At 38.2% G+C, this 21833-nt stretch overlaps 2 protein-coding genes across 32 annotated transcripts in view; one reads left to right on the top strand and one right to left on the bottom strand.

The window, feature by feature from the left end:
- Nucleotides 1-1413: 1413 nt before the first annotated feature.
- On the top strand, nucleotides 1414-6508 carry LOC127000230 (uncharacterized). 8 transcript variants are annotated; one of them, XM_050863676.1, is made up of 9 exons: nucleotides 1414-1624; nucleotides 2368-2471; nucleotides 2651-2767; nucleotides 2872-3456; nucleotides 3535-3648; nucleotides 3759-3891; nucleotides 3999-4230; nucleotides 4510-4935; nucleotides 6009-6508. In XM_050863676.1, the coding sequence occupies exons 1-9, from the start codon at nucleotides 1435-1437 to the stop codon at nucleotides 6271-6273; spliced, it is 2166 nt and encodes a 721-aa protein (XP_050719633.1). In that variant the 5' UTR covers nucleotides 1414-1434; the 3' UTR covers nucleotides 6274-6508. The 8 variants fall into 8 exon arrangements, with proteins under 8 accessions (XP_050719633.1, XP_050719637.1, XP_050719635.1 ...); XM_050863680.1 differs by having other exon boundaries at nucleotides 1566-1624; nucleotides 2339-2471; XM_050863678.1 differs by having other exon boundaries at nucleotides 1572-1624; nucleotides 2070-2471.
- A 226-nt stretch (nucleotides 6509-6734) lies between these two features.
- Nucleotides 6735-21833, bottom strand: part of LOC127000227 (potassium voltage-gated channel unc-103-like) — a 145592-nt gene continuing 130493 nt past the window's right edge. For 22 of the 24 annotated variants that reach the window (XM_050863674.1, XM_050863653.1, XM_050863652.1 and 19 more), the window contains one exon: nucleotides 6735-15343. In XM_050863674.1, coding sequence (XP_050719631.1) covers nucleotides 15266-15343 — 78 coding nt within the window. In that variant the 3' untranslated portion in view covers nucleotides 6735-15265. Of the gene's footprint in view, nucleotides 15344-17331; nucleotides 17408-21833 lie in introns of all 24 variants that reach the window. The other 2 variants (XM_050863660.1, XM_050863670.1) reach the window with 1 other exon arrangement.

Genomic DNA, 21833 nt, shown 5'->3' with positions numbered 1-21833 from the left:
AGTCACTGACCTCCACCATCGCCATACGCAGCTTCATTGCGCCTCTCTTCTAGCCCAGTGACAGGAATGGTTGCTTATCTCGTAAATGCCATGTTTATACTGGAGAGCAGACAGAATAAGTGTGCCAAGCCTTGCCAAGCCATGGAGCCACGATAGATTCCAGGCTGATACGTACGTTACACAACATAGAAGAACAACATGAAGAAGGAGAACAAGAAGAAGATAAAGAAAAAAAAACGAGAAGAAAAAGAACAGGAAAAAGAACAAGATGAGCAAAAACAAGAAGAAAAGAGCAAGAAAAAAAAACAAGGAGAGCGAGAACAAAAATAAGAAAAAGAACAAAAGAAGAATGAACAAAAACATGAACAAAAACAAGAAGAAAGAACAAAAGAGCAAAGACAAGAAGAAGAAGAAAAAGAAGAAAAAGAAAAAGAAAAAAAAAAGAAAAAAAAGTAAAAAAGAAAAAGAAAATAGAAAAAGAAAATAAGGAAAAAAAGAAGACGGAGGAAGAAGAACAAGAACAAGAAAATGAAGAAGAAGAAAAAGAAGAAAAAAGTAAACAACAACAACAGCAACAACAACAAAAACTCCAGGCTATTTGCAGCCCCAACAAAGTGTGCATAAGGCGGAAAAGTTCAAGAGGGCCCTCAGAGGTGACTGGCCCTGTAAGCAACCCTCAAGATCACCTCAGCACGAGACAACTCACCTCTCTATGGCAAACAAGCTCCATTATGACGTCATACTCCCCCTCTCTCCTTGCTCTCTCTCTCTCTCTCTCTCTCTCTCTCTCTCTCTCTCTCTCTCTCTCTCTCTGACGTAATAAACTCAAATAAGCCTTACATCAAGCCTCTAATTCATTACTCCTAAGCTTTTCCTGAATTGCAACTATATATAAATCTTCAATAAACTGTATCACTATTTTTTGTGTAGAATGATAAGATGAAAACTACAAAACATGAGGCTTATCCACGGTTAAATGTTGCCTTGCTTACATTTGCCACACATGAAGCCATTCTAAGTGGAGGGTCTTCACAGCGCAGCATGAAATCGTGATCTCTCTGTTGCGCAAGAGGTTTAATTAATGGAGCGTCCCTCTGGCCGCCAGATTATGCCGCCGGGTGATCAAGGGGCACTCACATAGCCCGCAGCGGAATGATTCACGCCTAAATCTGGCTGAGTTACGATCAGCTGCGAGGGATAAAAACTTATTCTGAAGGAGGGCTGTGAATAAATATCATGCAGAATTCTTGATACAATTGTTTTAAAAGGCGAGGGATAGGAGAAGCTGTGATTATATAATGTGCTAGACTCCCACGCAGGATGTTGGTGGACTGAGATGACAGTGCGATATATGAGGCAAGAGAAGGAGCAGGGGCACACATGTAGGGTTCAGATTATTATAGGGGGAGAAGGGAAGGGGAGAGAGGTGTGACCATGCGGGATCGAGGTGGGGGGGAATCTTGGAAGACTGCAAGGGATGCTTCATATGATGCACGGTGTGGAGGGACTGGGGTGAGGGATAGGGAGGGAAGAAGAGACGGGACAAACCAAGGAGACTACGAACAGAGGTTCTCACACTCAAAGCATCACAGTGCTGGTGGCCGTCACGCCGGCCGGACAAGAGGTTGCAACTCAGTCCAGAAGTCTTTTGACTAATTTCGTTCATCTTCCGTGCCTTTCCCTTATGAAAAGATACTCATCACCATCGTCCGCCTGTGTCGTTCCGCTGGCTTGTGTCCTGCAGTGGGTACGATACGGGCTGATGATGGCAATGATATGTATCATTCCACAGGGAAATTGTGTCTAAGTTGAAAGTAGCTATAGCTTTGCAGTCGTCTAATAAATGAATTGCAACGTGCATTGAGAGCACCATTTCAACGATAGAAAAGTTTACACATGAGCTGTCGCCCTTGCCTGAGTGCGCTGTGTGAGCGAGCAGCCCGCTGCGGTGAGGAGTTTGTGCCGCTCCGGCGTGTAAATTCTGTGAGTTAAGACGAGAACTATTTCGTTTACAGTGAAAATTTTACCACTTTTGTGTCAATTATTTAATATGATTAATTTTGTTAAAGTGACACAATCGTGTGCATTCAGTGCTGATCGCCTGAAGCAGTCCCTGTGGACAAACTGGGCGTCCCATGGCGAGTATCAGCCTGGTGAGAAAAAAAAACAGACTAACTTGAAGGGGAGACGCCGGGACAGGGGGAACCTTGCGGCGGTAACCTGAGAGGGCCCGCCGAGAGGACCAACCACCCACTAGCGAGCGTGGGGTATGCCCAGCTGCAGCCACCAACCCCTCTGTCCTGCATGCACCACCGCGAGAACATAACTTTTTTTTCAGTTTCTTTATTTGGAGAACAATATTTTCAGCAGAGACAATGAAGATTAGAGTGACTCTGCCGCTTTGGGCGGCGTCGACTGTGATTGTGGGCGTGGTGATGATGCTGGCGGAAGGACGCATGCAACAACGGGAGGTACGTCCGTGTGTAGCCCATAGAAATTTTAATATATAATTATGTGCATGCAGCAGAACTTCGCTCAACCTACTTCTAATTCATTTATAACAGCACATTTATGTTACTCCTAAATTTTAGCTGGTAAGTAGCTTACCGGTCACCAATGAGGTCGCCCTTCACATGTCCATTGCACTCAGGCCCGACCAGTACTTGTTCCTGGCGAGCTGAGTGCCACGCGGAGCCACCCTCGTCCTTCCCAGTTGGACAGACAGAGCTGGACACACCGAAATATTTACCTCAGACATTACCATCAGGTAAGGCGGAGCTGTATGTTATCCCTATACTTGGTCCACGCTCACTAATTAAGAATCATGCTTGAGGCGTATAAGTAATTTCTTTAATAAAATCTCTCCCACAGGAAGAACCAGATACGAGTGTTATATATAACTACTGGGCTAGGCGGGCTGGTAGGAGATACCACTCTTCAGGACCTTCATCTGAGGGAAGTCTTTACACCGAGAGAGTGGCATCGGCAAGACACGACTCGAGGGAACCACGACCTAGAAGAGTTCATACCACATATTCTGCAGCAGGAAATGCCGCATCTTCCGACTCATTGCCCCTTGCAAACTCGAGGACGAGCACGGGAGAGAGGTCCACTTCCCGCTTGCATCAGATGAACTCTCCGGGCTCTACAGACAACCGTAGACAGTATGCTCATACTCAGGGCTCTCATGAAACAAGAGTTCAGTCAATTCCAAGAGAGGATGTGCCCCAAAGACCTCTGCCAGACCGACGCGTCAGTAACCGCTATAGGGCACCTTCAATATATAACAATTCACGGGAGTCCTTCCGCCCCAGTAGACCACTCGAGGGACGCCCGCACTCCAGGGACAGATTACAAGACACACACCAAGGGCCAATATCTAGAGCTAATCTTTCAATGGCCGCTAATGTTACAAGAGACTTTCCCGAGGGTCTGACTGGTCCCGGGAACCAGGAGGTGAGTGTTTTCTCGATACTAGTCTAATAAGTGTAAATCAAAGAAGAAGCCACGAGGTAACGAATGTTGGCATTACAGCTGCAGCTCCTAGGCCGGCCGGACTTGTGCTGTGGAAGCAGAGTGCCACTTGATCCTCGCGCCGTTGTGGCCACCGGTGGTTTTCAACGAGTAGCATCCGCCGGCTCCATAAAGGTGGGTGAACGAACATTCACATCTCCCCGTATTCAGTGTTGCTCTGCGTGCTACAACTTACTGGATAGTCGTAAGCCTAAGCATAACTAATGGACAACTGTCTGACCCAGGTGGTGGAAGTCCCGGCCCAGGATATTTTTCCACCAAACGATGTGAGGGACTTGATAGCGACGCCTGTCGACACCAACACGCTTTCCCTCACCTGGACGGCCCCCGGCGAGGACCTCGATTCCGGCACAGGTGGTAAACTATATAATTACAACAAAATATTTGACAGAAATTAATGATTTTATTATCTACGACGAATAACCGCACCAACAATAAATGTATGAACTGCTTCAACTTGTCAGCCTCGGGATACATTGTTCGCCTCAGCGAGGAACAACGTAATCTTCAGGAATCTCACTTTGATTCCGCCCCTGAGGAGACCTTACTGGAGACTGCCGACTCGCTGGTGGCTGCTGGCGTGTACCAGACGGCGGGGACGCAGGTGGAGGTGGAGGTTCCCGTGGGACGGCGGCTCGAGCGAGGCCATCTTTACTACGTTGCACTGAAGGCACTCGACAACGACGGACTTTCCAGGTGAAGACTGCATGAGCCTCACATTCCTGAGACAGCCATGTCAATAAATTCATCCCTAATGTAAAATGTCAAAAGTCAATCATATATAAAAAAAAAAAAAAACATCGCGTTGACTTACTATGCTAACGTAAGCCATAGATACATTCAAGAAGAGGTTGGATAAATTCATGGATAGTGAGGTAAGGTGGGGTTAGGATAACAGGAGCTGCCTTGTTAGCAAGAGGCCGACCGGCCTCTAGCAGACTCTTTACGTTCTTATGTTCTTATGTTCCTCCGTAGCGGTGTGTCTAACGTGGCTCAGTTCTCCATCCCCGAGTTTCTGGCTGAGGGCACCGCTGTGCGGCCCCACTATCACCCGGCGGCGGAACACAACGTAAAAGATCCGCGCCTCGAGGACCCTCTAAGTGCAAGCAGGTCACGGGAAACAGCTCAAGGTCGCGAAGATATTACACAGTTGCCAGAGAGAACTCACATCACACCCTCTCCGCGCCACGCCGACCCAGTGAGCGAAGTGGCTGAGGGCCACAATGGCTGGGACAGCGAGGATTCTGAAGCAGTGGAATCTGATGGACCCAGAAAGCAGGAAAAGCGGAATGGAAAAAAGAATCGGAAGAAGAAGAAGAATAAGTCCAAGAGGAGGAGGAAGGAGGGAAGGAGGAACGGAAGGAGAAGGGGCAGCGAGCGGCAGGGGGAAGGCAGCGACACGTCAGTAATGATCTCTCTCATGCACGACATTAACGCCGAGCTCGAAAAATGGAATCAGTCTTAAGGTTCAGACTCACACACGAGGTTCCGCCAACTAAGAAATGGAGGCTTATATTACATTCTAACAATAATTATTATACAAACTACCAAGATCTTACCTTCCCATCTAAACCCAGGAAGGTGCATGGATGAGTTAACCAATGCGATGTAAATTATATACAATCTCTGAAATGCATGTTATTTGTCGACCCGGTTGATTGGATACGTAAGCTGCCTGAGTGTTAGTTTGTAAGAAATAATAATTGGATGGTTTATGACACTGTTCTAGTTCAACACCACACGACTTAAATCATAACCTGTCACAGATAGTAAAACTGTTTGGTCGTGAGGCTTAATCTGTAGTGCCGATGACATGTGCAGCCGGGGATCTTCTGATGATAAGAGATTCAACAGTCACTATCTTGTTTACTTTGAGTGTAACCAGAGACTAGTGATTGGTGCAAAAAGTCACAGTCCTGAACCAACTCTCGGATCAGTGAAGCCCATTCACCAGAATAATCTGAGACACTTTTAGCCTAACACCAGAAAGCAGCCTTTTATAGATAGCAGTTTCAGTGCAAAATGCTAAATATTCATGCAGCTCTTTCATGTTTCCAAAATACTAGTTATAATGAATTAATTCCTATGAATCCAGAAACATCCCTTCTCTTCGTTCGAACCTTGAGTGACTGCTTTCCTCGCGTTTCGAAGAAGAGCAAGTCGTCCTTCGTTGATTAGATCCATGACTAACATGATTTACTCTATTGACTTCGATACTTGATAATATACCACTAGAATGATCATTTTTCCTACTTCATTTAATGATATGAATGGCTCGATCTGCGACCCGAGAATACATCGTATTATATCTATCTATCTAACTATATATTCACTATTTATGTAGCTACCCTAGTTTATGGCTGGATTATGAAAAAGAAGGGTCTGAAACTGGCTTTGTTCTTTTAGAGAATGACCAGGGAGAGAAGGCCATGTAGGAGGCGTCTCATCAACAAGTCTGACAACCGATGTTTCAGGTCCACGCACGAACCCGATATGTGTGAACCCAGTGAGCAGGAGCAGCTGGAGTCCGTCAGCCTGTGTGACGCACGGCGCTCCCTTGCCCTCGCCATCACGTACTTCACGCAAAACAACGACCTCCAGTACCTGGACTACCTCTCAGCGGCCCTGCTCACCCTGACGCAGAAAATGCAGCCTTCATGGAGGGCAGAGTCGAGGGTGCGGAGGAGTGGCGGAGGCCAAAGAGAAGGGAGAAGAACTAAGCTCAGCCAAAATCTCTGAAGCTTTTTTTGTTGAGCATATCCAATTTTTTTTACTATTTCTATGTCGACAGCCTGATGAGTTGAATTTGCTGAGATGTGCTGCACACTCAACAGAGAAATGTAGCTACATGAAAAAAGCAGACCAGTGTTATTTTCCAAAACCACAATTTTTTGAAAAGACCTTTATTAAATGGTTTGAAATCAAAGGAAATTCCATTTACTGAATGAAGTTAATAAATTTTTAGTACTATGCAGTGCTTTAGCTTTTACTGAAACCTTCAGGGAACACACACACACACACACACACACACAGCAACAACTTAGCATTATCAATACACAATTTCCTTCCCGATAGCAGCTGGCAGACAGCCGATCATTTTTTCCAGCAGCCTCCTCAGCAGCAGGCGTGTCACCAGCTGCAGGGTCTCCTGTCAACTTAAGTCACGAGTTAATTGCTATATGAAGAAAAAAAAGAAAACCATGATTTATATCTTCATTATTTAATGTGAAGTCGCTCTTCCACCAAAATAACATTCAATTTTATAAATAAATGAAACATGAAAATAACAACAGTTTTAGAAATCATATGGATGATTATATTAACAATGTCATGAAGATATGGTCGTGCTAAATCAACACTCAACAGCGTGGTGCTAAATAATGACCAGGACTGATTGCAACATATCTTAATTCACCGCCATTGGCTCTGTTTCATCCATGGCCACACACTAGCGTGGAGGTCTGAAAGCCAATTGAGTTGCATCTCAAATCCCCAGATAAAGATTAGTCCCACACTTTAACTTTCAATTATGTTATTCTGAATTTTTACAAATCACTGAAACTAATTCCTGAGAGAAGTGGTTATCCTTGACCTTTTTACTATGGTCATGGGTTTTGCAGTTTCACAAAACCTGATTAACTTCAACCTCATTTTGTGACAGAAACTGCTCTAAAAGTAAAGTAATGGCAAAATAAATACTGATGTTACAGAGCACCAAGCTTCTGTTCTGTCTAGCCTCAACACCACAACTGTCTGTGTGATCAAAGACACACGTGCTAACATTCACTTACCAATGTAAATGAATTCTTGTTCACATACTGTGTGAAAATATAATTGAAAATTACATTTGCATATACAAGGTACCTTACAGAGTCTTACATTAACATATGGGTCAAGACTAGCTTGTGTTACAGCATATATGAGGAAAACAAAAGGCTTAACAATGAGAAGTATTTGTTGTCATGACTAGGGTGCAGTATAAAGTTATTATAAAACTGGCTGACTTGGTACAACCTTGGGTCACCGGGCCAGCCAACACATCATTGAGCAAGGTGGCACATGGCAGAAGAGGAGGAAAACGAGAGCAGCAGTAATAAGCAAGATCTAGATGACTAATGAGATGCTTGTAGTGAAAGTACAGCTTGCAAGGTTAAATTGAAATGGAAAGGAAAATATATTACAGCCTGCAAAGAGATAAAGAGAACAAAATTCAACTAAACAAGGTAATTAATTATTCTATGGTTGAGATTTCTTCAGCTGCATAACCAACAACATATATACATATGACTGGGAAATATTGTACAGTTCAACAAAAAACAACTGTCCAACACAAGAAAAAGCAGATAAGAATTGCCATGGTGCTCAAGGTATGACTCCAACTCTATTATAACACATAATGAGTGCCAATTAGATCACAGAACGGGGAATGATGGGGCTCTTGTATGAGGTTAGTATTTACACATTTGTGAGAAATGTTAATGGACAGTGTTTAGCAATAACTGATAAATAACCAAAGCCATTCGCTAAATTAAATAAGAAAAAAAATGAATGCGTAGTTTATTCAGTGCACCTTATAGGAAAATATTAAAACGGAGCAGAATATCTCTAAAAAGAAAGGTATATTTTAGTATCAAATAACCTTGGCAATAACAATGTTTGTTTTAGAGTACAAGGAAATCTGTGAAGATAACAAAAACTTATACAAGGAAGAATATTTAGCAGAATAATAGCAATGGTGGACCAAACTACCTTTGTAGAATTTAAGAATCTTGTCAGGTCAATTTATGTCATTCTCAAAGAAGATCAACATTAGCTATTTTTCTCAAAAATATAATGTACTTCATATACAAAACTGAGCATTATAAAAGAATGAGTCTTTCAAGCATATACAGCAGTTTTAAGGGCGAAAAGCATAAAGTTTGTGTCATTAAGTCTTCTGTGGCAGTCAGGGAGCCTTGTCACTCAACACACACTAATTCTGTGAGCATCACTAAAATTTTCACTAAGGCTGCTAGTGAGGCCTTCATAAGCCTAGAGAGCAGTCTTGTATAGCAACAGTCACTTTCAGCCAGGTGGCCACAGAAGTGACTCCTGAAGGTCACAATGGTCATCGTCAATGCCTCAAGAACTCTGAAGTGGACTCACAAGCTCCCTCAGACTGACACGTGCAAGCTAGGGAATGTGTTGTCTGGATTTATTATTGTGAATAAGTTCACAATATTGAGTGTTATCACATTTGTACAAGACATATTTCACAGATAAAGGTCGGTAAAAAATTAGTTAAAATTGGGTACAGAACACCGAAGCAACAGGGGTTGTGGGCTCTGTGCAGGTCCTTCTTCAGTGGACGGTGGAAGCCGGTGTCCACAGCCAGCAGGGAGGTGTTACATGGAATACTAAAGACATTACTTCACTCTAAGGTTATGGTGGAGAATCTCTGTCTGCCTTCTCCCACACACTGCTCACATCTGAGACCAGAATGGTGCGATACTGACAGGCTACTTACAAAGCCAAAACTTTAGATCACCTGAGTTTCAATAGTGTTCGTTTTTATGAGTCTACAAATATTCTAATTTTAGTAAGCAAAGCGATAAGAAGCTTATTTTTAGATTTAAATGTGATAAGGCTACTCGATTATATATCTACGTAATATAATATAATAAGTTAGTAGGACTAGAATAAGCTTAGCTTAGCTTATAGATTGATTTTGACTTTGAAAAGAAGTATACTGCCAACGTTTTCAGGGCTGAGTTGGATTTGAGATTTATATCATTTATAGTTTGTTCCCTTCTTTGCTATCTGCTTCAAAAATTTACAGATACATACCTTACAGAATGTTTCATGAGAAATGCCCTAGTATTGCAATATCTTTTAAATATTTATTTTTCACAATAATTTTTAGGGAGTCCAAGCTTCAAGCTCAATAGCCACATCCACACATGGTTGGGCTGGACAGATTTTGGCAACACACACAGCAACTGACCACTTGACACACAGACACTGAACATGGTTTACAAATATACAAAGTCATCTTGGTTTTGTCATGAGTATGAGTAACAGGTATATCTAACGATGGGGGTCAAGTGATGGATGTGTATGTCTCAACAATGTTAATGGTCCCATGAAATTTTCCCTAATGAGTATGCATGTGTTATTCATACCAAGATTAAAAACAATTTATCATTGTGTTCGGTGTTCTGCTGTCCAGTGGTGAAGTGGCTCAGTTCATTATGCATGGTTGAAATCTGATCTTGATCAATACATTGCGTATGTCAGCTTTAATGATTTCTAAAATATTTGCAAGTTCATCTTAGGTTTAAATTGCATTGATTTAAAACAGTACCTATAGATTACTTTGTGATATACAAGATTATAAGCCTAAACAATAAAGATGTATTGGAACATGCTAACATGTCAAAGCTGGGACAGTGATGGATAAAATCTTGTCCCTATGTCCACCAACTCACTTCTCCCCTGTCGTTGTGACTCCTAAGTAAGGTCTACTTGTGCCTGGAGCACAGATCTTAGAGAAGCACCTTTCTGGGCTAGATATATATACAGGTATGTACAAACTGTCATTTTTCTAACACTGCTAGTGCACCAGTGACAGTTAAGTGTGTATATAAACATAAGTGACAATATCTATGCAGTTAGCAGGGACAGGTACAATATCTCATCTTGCCAGGCGAGTGTGTGACCCAAGTCTGTCACAACCTGGTGGTCACAATTATATACAGGACCTGTGGGGTCCAAGGCAACCAGGGGTGTGGTAAAAGGAAAGTGAGGATCTGAGAGCATGGCAGAAAAGACAGGAGGCCACATTGTCAAGAAGAATCAAACAAAAATAATATAAATAAATTAATAAGGCAAGTTAATAAAAATAAAGATAAAACAAATAAGTAAAATGAAATATAATATATAAAAGTGTATTACTTCAATAAGGAGTAAGAAGTTAATCAGTTCCATTAGATGAACAGCGAAGAATGAATAGGTGGAGATAACAAAACTTTGTTCCTTACACTACTGAAAGGATGTCTGAAGGATGGAGCAATGAGGGGACTGCTTTTCAGAAACAAGAGCCTGAAAATAATGACAATGTATGTTCTGCCAAACACTTGTAAATAGAGGATAAGATATGATATAAAGCTTTGGATGTAGGTAACATGCAAATTAAAAAGAAAATTGTTACTTGTAACACAAGATGGGAAAAAATACATTAAAGTGTTAATGTCACGTCTTTTGAGTAATCATCACTACTGATGCAGCTTTCACATAAAAGATAAAATTAAAAAGCTTTCATCACGAAAGAAAAGTAGAGATAAATCCTCGACCCTAATTGAGTGAAGAAAACCAGACTGAAGGAAGTAAAGGTTATTTTTCATACAAAAATAGCATCTTTTTTGTGTCTTAGATTCCCATAAGTATTGCAGAGTTATGCTGGTTGTTAGGAGCAAGACGTAATCAGAGAATAGGCGATAATTATAATAGTTTGACTGAAGGCCTGCAACTTTGCATATCTAAAGAAAATATATGGATGCTGGTGATTTTAAGGCAAGATGAACCTGGTCCACCAAATGAAAAAGAAATGCAAGTAAGATAGTATATTTAAGTTGTGGAAGTATTAGGAAAGTAATTCTGGGTAACATCCAGGAAGGGTAAAACATAGAAAACAATAACAGAAACTAAAGAAAAAATATATATAAAACAAATAACCACATTTCTAAAACCAAGTTGCTTTCTGTTAGCAAAGAGTAAAGGCCAAAAGGTACCTGGCTAGATGCAAGTAAAACAAAAATATATTAGCATTAGCCAACAACATGTAACAACCACACTAGATAACAATTAAACATAGAGGGACAGGCCCTGTGGAATATTGGAAGGCTGAAGGCACAGAAACACTCTGGTATAGGGTTAAGGGCAATTGTTCAATCCTGTTGTAGGGAAATGGGATAAATGCTTTCTTCATAAGATCAGGAATGACTCTTTCTCTCCACAGGCCATCTGCAGTTATTTCATTTAATGATAAGTAGGGTGTCTGTTTCACCTTAGCCAAGTAATTTTACATGTTCTTTGCATGAAAAGAGAGCTTTTCTTCAACAGTTTAACAAGAATTATTGACTTGTAATATCCTAATCAATATCACACTTTGCTATATGTGAATATATATATATATATATATATATATATATATATATATATATATATATATATATATATATATATATATATATATATATATATATATATATATATATATATATTCCTTAAAATCATTAGAATAAAGTTTCCTAGCTATTAAAACAGCCAATCATTATAGATAAGTGTTTTGTTATTCAGGAAATTGCTGCTTATCAAACTATATTTTGGATAACCATGCAATGTATACTGTAAAAATTGTTTCATAAATGCAGCTAATTGTAGCTTTAATGGTTCTAATCAAAATTTACTACTTAAATGAGCTAGCTATCACTAAAGATGTTTACAGAGCTGGTGTTACTTCACTCAAGTGTTCTGCAATGGTGTAGTTTACACTACATGAAAGATCTCAAGCATGTAGGAAATTTGGCACCATTCTTTTAAGTTGGTAAAATTTGAGTATACATATTATAATGCTCCTATCACTATGTAGCAAAATATGGTACTGAAGGAAAATTTACCAATTTTTCTACATATAACTGTAATTTGTTCCTACTTGTCTGGGCAATGCACGAGTTCTTCACTGGTTGAAAAGTGCATCATGAAGTTTTCAAGATTATACATCAATTCAGTATGACTAGGGGGACTTAGTCTGAAAGAGTGCTGTCTTTGGGAAATATAAAGAACAATATTTAATGATTATAATAATGTTTGTGATATCTGCCTCTTATCTAGATCATGTCATTACTTATGCAAATCTTACTTCATCACCAATAATTAATGAATGTAGAACAATACTTTTCTTTATAATCTGCACACAAAAATTAGAAAGTTGACTCATACTCATGTAACAACTATTATACTGCCTATTAATTGACCTATTATTTAACTGTGAATGCAATTTCATTATAGAATGTGTATCTAGCAGTACTGAAGGGATAACATACCTTCCTTTAGAATGGCTGATAGGGGATTTCATTTAAAAATGCCCAATGTCTACCAGTGACATGATAGGAATTTTCTTAAGAAAAATAAACTAAACACTGAACAATGAACAGTTTGATTGAAATGTTTTTTCTTGCTTAATTGATCACAATGTAAAAAAAAAAAAAAAAAAAAAAAAAAAAGGAAAGTTACCCAAATTCACTCAACAAAATACATTCCTGTGTGATCTGGGAACTCATTCCATAGCACTGATACATAGTTTTGAAAGGAAAGCAATTTTACAGAAAATGTGTGATTTTGCTCTTGGCCTAAGGTGCCACTGGTTGACAGACAAGCCACCAAACCACTACTGGCAGCACCAACACTGTTCTTTGCATCACCTCCAAACTAGGCTATTCATTCACAACCTTGTACAAAAGATTCCCTACTTAAATGAAATTCTAATTAGGTTTGCAGCAGCCTTTCCAATTTTACAATGTCTTTTATGTTGTGTTTGAGTTTATTTCCTTATACTACAGTAGGTCAGCAGCAGGTGAAAGCAGACATTAATAAATGAAGTGGCCAATCTTACCATACCGTAATGAAAAGAGTCAAAATCTCTGGTGAACAAGAGAGAGAGCCACTGCAACGTTATTCAGACGCCCAAATGGATGTCAGAAATACTACCGAGATCCTAGATTAGACGGAAACTTAAAACATTACAAGAATGGTTATGCATCATTTTGATGCATCAACATATTCACAGTTTCATGACATATACATCTGTAAGAGATTAGAGAAACTCCTGAGTTCTTGTATGTGAAAACTCAAGTGTTTAGTTACTGACTGAAATGGATTAGCATCATCACAAGCACTGAAGCATGAGTCAGTTCTGATATAATTATAGAAATACATACTGTCATGATATCAACCACATATTAGTCATAATGACAAATCAAGGATTTCTTTATTGGCTGTTAAATTTAACCTTTGGAAAAATATAAACAGATAAAGAGCATCTTCAGATTCACATTGTTTACCAGAATTTTATGAGGCTGCAAGGAATCAGTTTCTATGTGCATTAACACCAGGCAGGAGAGTGTATCCATTCGCAGGATTTCATATTTGACCATTCAATTTTGTGTCTGACTTGACTGACAGCATTATGCTGAGGACTTATCATAACTATTAGTGACACGTCAAGAATGATATGACTTTCAGTGATCCTCATCAAACTCCAGAAATTTATAAGTGTAAATTAAAATGATGCCTTAAGAAATATCCCATTTTAACTGTTATAATGCAATGGGAAAATTAACTATAATAATTTTGGGCAAGTCATGGTAAGATCAGGTATTTCTGACAAATGTGAGAAAAAAAAAAAAGAAAAAAAAAAAGAAAAGAAAAAAAAATCCTTTCTGTTACTTAGTTTACATGAAGCTAAGACCCTGGAGTCCTGGCAAAAATATCATGATCCATTTCATGTGTACTTCATCCATGCCTACACATGAACCTGTATGCTCCTCTAAAGGAAAAGTTAAGATATCAGCCTCTTCTAAAAGCAGAGGCAACTTATATAGAAGAGGCTGATTGAAAGTCACAGTTCCTTTGGCTTCAGGCAGTAGCTAAACCCTTCAGCTGTTGTCTTAACAAGTAACTTCATCTCAGTGGTAGGGTCCAAGGAGTGTCTAGTCAGTTTTTGCTTCATGCAGGAGGAATCCATCACATATTAAAAATGTTTGTACAAATGCACATCTCCTAAGTTTTCTGAGAATGTTTTGTTTAAACAAAACCAAATCAACAAACAGGTAGGTAGTGCTGCTGGCAATGGTAAACTTGAAGGCTTAATATCATGAACATAAAAAATAACTAAAGAAGTCTGACCAAGGACTTCTTGGACACAACCATCGTTTATGTTCTCCGCTCTTTAAATCAAAGGCATCACAGAAAACCTTAATATTAAAAAAATAATTACCATCGTTCCCTGGACGTTGCAGTATTACCGAATCTGAAAAAATTAGCGACTGGCTATGTGAATGTGCAGCCTCTTCTGTTCAGTATCTGCATATCAAAACATATTCTTTCTATCTCTAATCATTTCAAGCAAGGTTTAACCCGCTACAGTCACTGAGGAATACCTTAAACATTAGAAATATTTAGGATCCCCTTCAACTGCATTTTAGGGGCCTTAATTTGAATATGTAATTATAATTAATTACAATGGATTCGGTGGTAACAAGCCTTAATGCTGGATTCTCTTATATAACTTAAGGGTACTGAATATCAGTTCTCACAGAGTTGTGTATCACTTCCTACATGACTAGGATGAACTTATGTATTGCATGTGATGTAGGTAGGTCAGTATGCCTAGAAATTTCAAAATACATATGCTATGATATTTTTAAACTTTTATCATATAACTTGTGGTTTTTCAGCTCTCATAGAACTTCCCCATTCTCCATCTACATAATGACTACGTAGCATTTCCACATATCTATAAGTCATATGTAATCTTCATACACTAGACTCCTTTGCTTTCTAGGCAATGAGTAACTGCAGAAAGATTCATTCGTTGCAAATTCACTTGGACTTGGGGATGCCAGTTACCACACGCTGGACTCCGACCTGAGTGGCTGTGGGTCCTTGAGGGTTTGTTGGTGAAGCACGAGCCCTAGACATCTGATTCAGTCCGAGGAGGAGCAGGCATGCTTCGACGACTCGTGCCGGGACTTGCTTCCCTTGAACGTTCCTGGAAGAGAAATAATAACAAGCTGTGTTGATTTATACGCTTTATGTGCTGCAAGACTGTACTTTCTTTGAACTACTAAATATTTCTTTGGTGACAACTGGTGACAATTTGACAAAGATATTCAATGATAACTGACACTGGAAATATATCAAATATTTATAAGAATACTTTAGAGATGTAAACAAAGGACCAATGAAAAGTGTAATTCTTCTGATGGTTTCTTGTTCCCACAGAAAATGGTTCTGAATATTTCCAAATGATACGATAAAATATTTACAAGCATAATATGTAATAGGAACCCTCAAACAAGCATGGAGTTAACATGCAAAAATGACTTTGTACACCATCATGACCATAAATTTTGCTACTTTAACTTATCTTAAAATTCATTTAGAAAAACTACATTTTGCTTGCATAGTATTCATGAGATATTGTAGATAATGCTACACAAAGGAATGTAGCATGATGCTTTCTGCTTAAAAATTGGCTATTTTATTATGAGAGAAATTTGGTATTTAAATGAAAAAAAATATTCGTACATTTTTTTTTCAAAATTAGCAAAAAACAAAAACAAAATTGCTTAGTACACAGGGCTTTAAATCATGCTTTAAAAAAAAAATGATACAGTAATAAGTAAATAAATAAAGATGTGAAAACTAGATTCATGAAAATTCTTTGTGATGATTACATTATGGGCAGGTAGAATGTCTTTGGGGACTGAATTTCACATCAAGATGAATAAAACATGTCAATGCAAGATTGGACATGAAGTTCAGAAATGCATTCTTACAATACTCATAGGAATAAATTGAAATTTAATTTATATTGTTTCTGATGAAAAAAAAAAGAAACCTGCAGATTTCATAATCTTTTCATTGGATTTTTATGATTACAATTTTAAAAATGTTATTCTAAAAGCTTTTCTATGTGCAGTCAATGTGGAAAGATAATTATATGACTGTTGCTGGAGGTGTCAATTATTGCACTAAAGGAAGCTTGCAGTGTCCTTCTCAAATTATTGCCTTTCTCACTGCGCTGCATCTGGAGCATTATCTTGAAAGTTGTAAGATGATGATACATGGGTTTGTTTTGAAAAGTCATTAGCAGAATAAATTAATGATGCTACAGCTCTGCATTTAAAAAAATGCAAGAGCCTCTATGTACAGGAAGGGTGTTGGAGGGGTGGCAGGTCATCAACAGTTTCCATATGAGAATATGATGAAGATTTATAGCACCACTGCAGCACATTTAGTCTGTTCCTCTGTATAATACAATAACATTTATTTGAGCTTTAATTGAGATTGAGTTCCATCATAACAGCAGTTAAGCTGCATTTTTAATAATAGCTGTATATGTAGACCAGTTTGGGGACACATTTTGTTTTTCAGGTCCAGATTTACTTTCCCACAAGTATTCAATGGCTTGGTTTTAGATTTATATGATTGTGGGAAATTCCTTTTGTGATGACAGGCAGTTTAATGATATGATATTTTTTGATGCAGTATCTAGCATCATATATTACCAAATATATCAATAATTAAGTGATATAAATCTCATTTCAACTCTAAAGAAAAAGCAACAGTTTGTAAGAAGTGCTAAAATAATAACAAGCTTTATGAAGGCAGCACAGGTAAATGTGTTTTGTTTTTGATATATGGTTGTCAAGCATAAAATACGAATGTAATCAAACAGAATAGACCTTACATGTGAATGAAAATAAGGGAAATTCTGGCGTAATGTGCCAGTACAACGATGGTATGTTCAAGCAAATGTAATCAAATAAGACCCATGGAATAATCTTCCAGTCTGTGCTCTGCAAGATTATGTAATCCAGTAAACCTGACAGTTCAGGATACAACTCAAACTAGGTGCTCTGAAAATACAAACATGTAGCAAAAAAAGTCATCAATTCCAACATAACATAGAAATAAGATGCAAAGTGCGAGCAGGGATGTGGCAGGCCTTGTTGACGGGCTGTGAGTGCTTACGTGGGACCCTTGAGAGGAGGAAAGAGAGAGAGGAAGGGCGGCGGTATCACTGGTCACTGGTCTTAGAGGCTGCTAGCTGCCAGGGAAGGAACAGTGCGAGTGAGACTACACCTTCACACCCTAACTCTCAAATGCTCATGAACTCCCTTGATAGCATGCTAGATAAATATCTTTTCTTCAAAATTTTTATGTGACTCCTTATGCCACATTATACAAAAATCATTCATCAGTACCTATGCAATACAAATACTGGTGAGTTCATGAACCATTGTTAAAAAAAATGAGAGGGGGAGCAGAGAGAGAGAGTGAGATACTTGGAAAGAACCACCAGATTCTGAAGTACTATATAGCTGATGAAATTTTTAAAAAATATTTATTAATGATACACATATTCATGATACACATCTATATATTTCCTTCTAATTCAATTACAATCAATCTTAGACATATTAGAGAGAGCATGCTGCATTTAGATTAAAGTGAAAATGTTTTTCAAATTTTCCTTAATAATCTGAATCTGGAGTTTCTGTCTCTACAACACTGGAGGCTACAACTCCAGCAACACATATTCAGCAACTGCTACATGTGGCACACATCCATCTTTAATGCAATGTTGAATATAAAATCAAGGACGAGTTGGAGTCAAGCTCTGCAAGTTACATGTGGTCTCCAACTTTTTTCCCTTTCCTAATGACTGAGCAGATGTTCATGAGGTGAATGATTCTGCAGTCATAATTGAATCACCCACTAAGTATCTGTAATATATTTTCTATCTAAACTATATTTCCTCATGTATGGCAGACACATTTTTTTGTGTGATAGTTTACATAGTTTAAATCCTATAGCAAAGACTGTATTTTTTTTCATATCTTTGAAGATATTATAATCAACGTTCTGAAATTCTTCTAGAAGATAATGAAGTGATGGAGAGATAAAAGTGTTTATGAAATCCCTTCATCAGGTGTTGGATTACTTAGCACTGCAGTAACCGAATGTAGCTCTTCACTGCAGCAGCTTTTCATTATTAGATTTTTATTTTATTTTTTTACAATAAAGGGGACAGCTCAAGGGCACACAAAAAAGGAAACAATAATAAAAAAAAGCCCGCTACTCGCTGCTCCTACAAAAAAGAATCAAAAGAGATGGCCGAAAGAGAGGTCAATTTCGGGAGGAGAGGTGTCCTGATATATAACCTCCATGCTATTATCTCCTAAGTATTAATACTTTATTAGTAAAACACAAACTGATTGCTGAGGAACATGTTTTGCTGAGATTGTGGTCAAAAATGGTTACAAATATATTAATATCAATCATTTATGTGCTTCACTACAGAAAAGTATTTCAACCTAGTTTCTGTTTCCAAGCAAGTAGTTCTTGAACTGCAGCTCCTATTTTTTTCTCTATAAAAGTTAATTGCATGTAAAGTGCATATCTACAGTCTATAATATAGACTTGTGTCTAGTATTCCAAAGCAAGGCATTACTTGAGTTGTCAAGGCATACTAACGTGCCCCATATATGAGGAAATGTGAACTTTTTTTAAATGCAATGGCAGGTACATGTTCCATTGATGTCATGAATTATAATGGTTTACCTAAATGTACAACAAAAGTAGTATGAAAATGCTAATCAAGTCACAGTGTAGCCAGCTGTAAATGAAGAGTTACTATATGATCAATAACTTTGTTTCCACATTATTATGGTTTGATAGTATGTTAGCAATCAAAATGTTTGAATTAGATATTAGTAAATATTATATATAGCAACACTGCTTTGGGTAAAAAAGTTGGAATGTACTTGATATATAATGGAGTATGCACAACCTACAGACTTATTCGCCTGTAGCACCTTTCCTGTACAACACATTATGACTGCAGGGCACTGTATTGCTGTGCAATATAATGTTTTACCAACTAAATACTATATTCAGACCCTTAGAAATGCATCACAACTTTGAACAGTTATCTGAACCATTATTGCTGCAACATGTGGCATCAGTTAGCATGTGACTCTCAGGTCAGTTGGTATTGCTCACACAATTATGAAAATAGCAACAAAACACTGAAAGTATTATAGAGTTACCTAAAACATCTATGATATGAAAATGAAGGGAAACAAAACAATACTGTTGCAGCTGCAAATACTGAAGTAAAATCATTCAGAATCATTTCAGCCTCTAAAATATGGCCTCATATCTTTTACTAGTAGCAATGAATATACAACTATGGAAAACTATTTCAACAGTATGTTAAAACAACTATAGTCCTGGCACCCGAGTCTGAAGTGTTTCATTACTGTGCTCTGGCAACCTCCTGTCACAGTGTGTCCAATCCTGTAGATAATATGTGATGGTCAATACATAGAAGATAGCTGACGGTATCAATAATGTGCAGGAAGAAATGACAAATACCATGTTTTTTGGTTGATTTCAAGTTCCAAATTGTTAATACTGTTGCAGACAACTGTTTTGTTACACTTTTCTCCATGGAGGACAGTGCCAGGGCTCTTTAATGATTATAATCAGTGGCCTCATAAATTTACAAAACAACTGTCTGCGACAGTATTAACAATTTGACTAAAAAATCAACTATAACTGATGGTATTCATCATTGCTGCCTGCATATGTTTGACACGGAACTATTTCCAATGCGTATATAATCCACAAAATCGGACATGCCGTTTGACGACAGGGTGCCAGAGTACAATAGTGCACACCTCAGTCTTGGGTGGTGCTATTATAATAATTACTTAATTAAGCAGCACTTGATCACCATGGCTGTGAGGTGCAGACCTCTAAACAACACTAGAAAACAATGTAATTAACAAAAGTAGTAGTATATAAACTCTAGCATTCCGTGGCTTATTTACAAAAATAATCATCTGTAGCCATACTCTAACCTTTTAATTTTACTTACTGATAAAGAACATGAAAAACGTCTATTAAAGAACCAGAAAAACTAGAAGAGGTAATATTTGGAAAACTGGGACAGATAAAAAAACTGCAAAATGACTGAAAGGTCAAAATGTGATACCAGGTTTTTATGATAGTGGATTACTTCACTGGAAATGACATAATGCTTAGTGTCTACAGAAATGCTTCATGTACAGAAAAAGGTGCTACATGGAAAATAAAATATTCATAGCAATTATAAGCAAATGCTTGATACAGCTAGTCTAGAAAACTTCAAAGTACAAAAAATAAAACTCCAGTAAATTACAATAACAATGAACCTAAAATCACTGCTGCAAGGTCCACACCAGGAAATTATTCAAGACAAAATATAGTAATTCTAGATTAGTTTGTTACTTGTTCCTTAATAAAAGATTCTTAACAAAACTGCACTGCAGTAATGATGTATCAGAACCAATGAGAAATTTACCAGGATGACAATTTCTGAAGTGATTTACTGGTGGAAACCACTTTCCCAGCATTCAGAAAACTTAAAACCACAAACAGTCCAAAATAAAATGACTGTAACTTTCTATGCTGGGTAAATGCACAATGATTTTGAGTTTTCCATGCAAACTAGAATTAACTGCACGTATTAACACTGTAATAATAGAATATTTTCACAGGAGTCAAACAAAAAAGTGGGATGACAAAGCTCAGCAATGAAATCTCGAAGAGAATATGAAAGGGAGCCAAACGAAGGACACACACGCACACTCCCACGCACACACAAATTACCCTGCTTGCACGCACACACCACACATGAACATACACATACACAAAGGCATATTATAAATAAACAAATAAAGTAGGTGACTGAGTTCACACTTGAATAACATAGATATGCTTCCTTGTCACGCATAGATGTCGTCTCAGTGTCTGTGCACCAGCACTCGTCTAACACACAAATAGTGGCACAAGCCATACTACAGTAGAGCAATGCTGGGTGTGCACAGCTATCCACCCGTTCCACTGCTCAACATATACTGTTACCATACAAGGAAATGGAAGGATGCACAGACTTTTGTGCACTAGTTAAAAAAAATCTGTGCAAGATGACAAGATGATCGAAGCACAATTGCAGTTTTGATATGGAGCTGTCTGTTGCCAGTAGAGGCAATGTAACTGTCTTGGTGTGATGTGTTCAGGTATTGTCCTTGTGTGTGTGTGTGTGTGTGTGTGTGTGTGTGTGTGTGTGTGTGTGTGTGTGTGTGAGAGAGAGAGAGAGAGAGAGAGAGAGAGAGAGAGAGAGAGAGAGAGAGAGAGAGAGAGAGAGAGAGAGAGAGAGAGAGAGAGAGAGAGAGAGAGAGAGAGAGAGAGAGAGAAAATCATGAAGGTTGGGAAACAAATCCTTTAAACTCAAGAAATGAAAACATAAAAATCAAATAAGGATACTGATCCAAGTAATTGTGAACAGAAAAGTAACTTAATTATACATCACAACTTTTTTGAAGGTTATTTTTATGGTGTGGTACTTTTGATATATTAGGATGATAAACAAAGTTACCAAAACTCAAACTGTCAATGTAATTATCATATCTGTTTGGGTCTTC

The sequence above is a fragment of the Eriocheir sinensis genome, chromosome 18 (assembly GCF_024679095.1).
Source record: "Eriocheir sinensis breed Jianghai 21 chromosome 18, ASM2467909v1, whole genome shotgun sequence".
Lineage (NCBI taxonomy): Eukaryota > Metazoa > Arthropoda > Malacostraca > Decapoda > Varunidae > Eriocheir > Eriocheir sinensis.
The sequence above is the reverse complement of the archived record's forward strand: the minus strand, read 5'-3'. Positions and strand labels throughout refer to the sequence as shown.

Coding starts and splice junctions, on each gene's coding strand:
- LOC127000230 (XM_050863676.1), top strand. CDS start 1,435: ATGCGGGATCGAGGTGGGGGGGAATCTTGGAAGACTGCAAGGGATGCT. Junction 2,768..2,871: donor ACCTCAGACATTACCATCAG/GTAAGGCGGAGC, acceptor TCTCTCCCACAG/GAAGAACCAGATACGAGTGT. Junction 4,936..6,008: donor CAGGGGGAAGGCAGCGACAC/GTCAGTAATGAT, acceptor CCGATGTTTCAG/GTCCACGCACGAACCCGATA.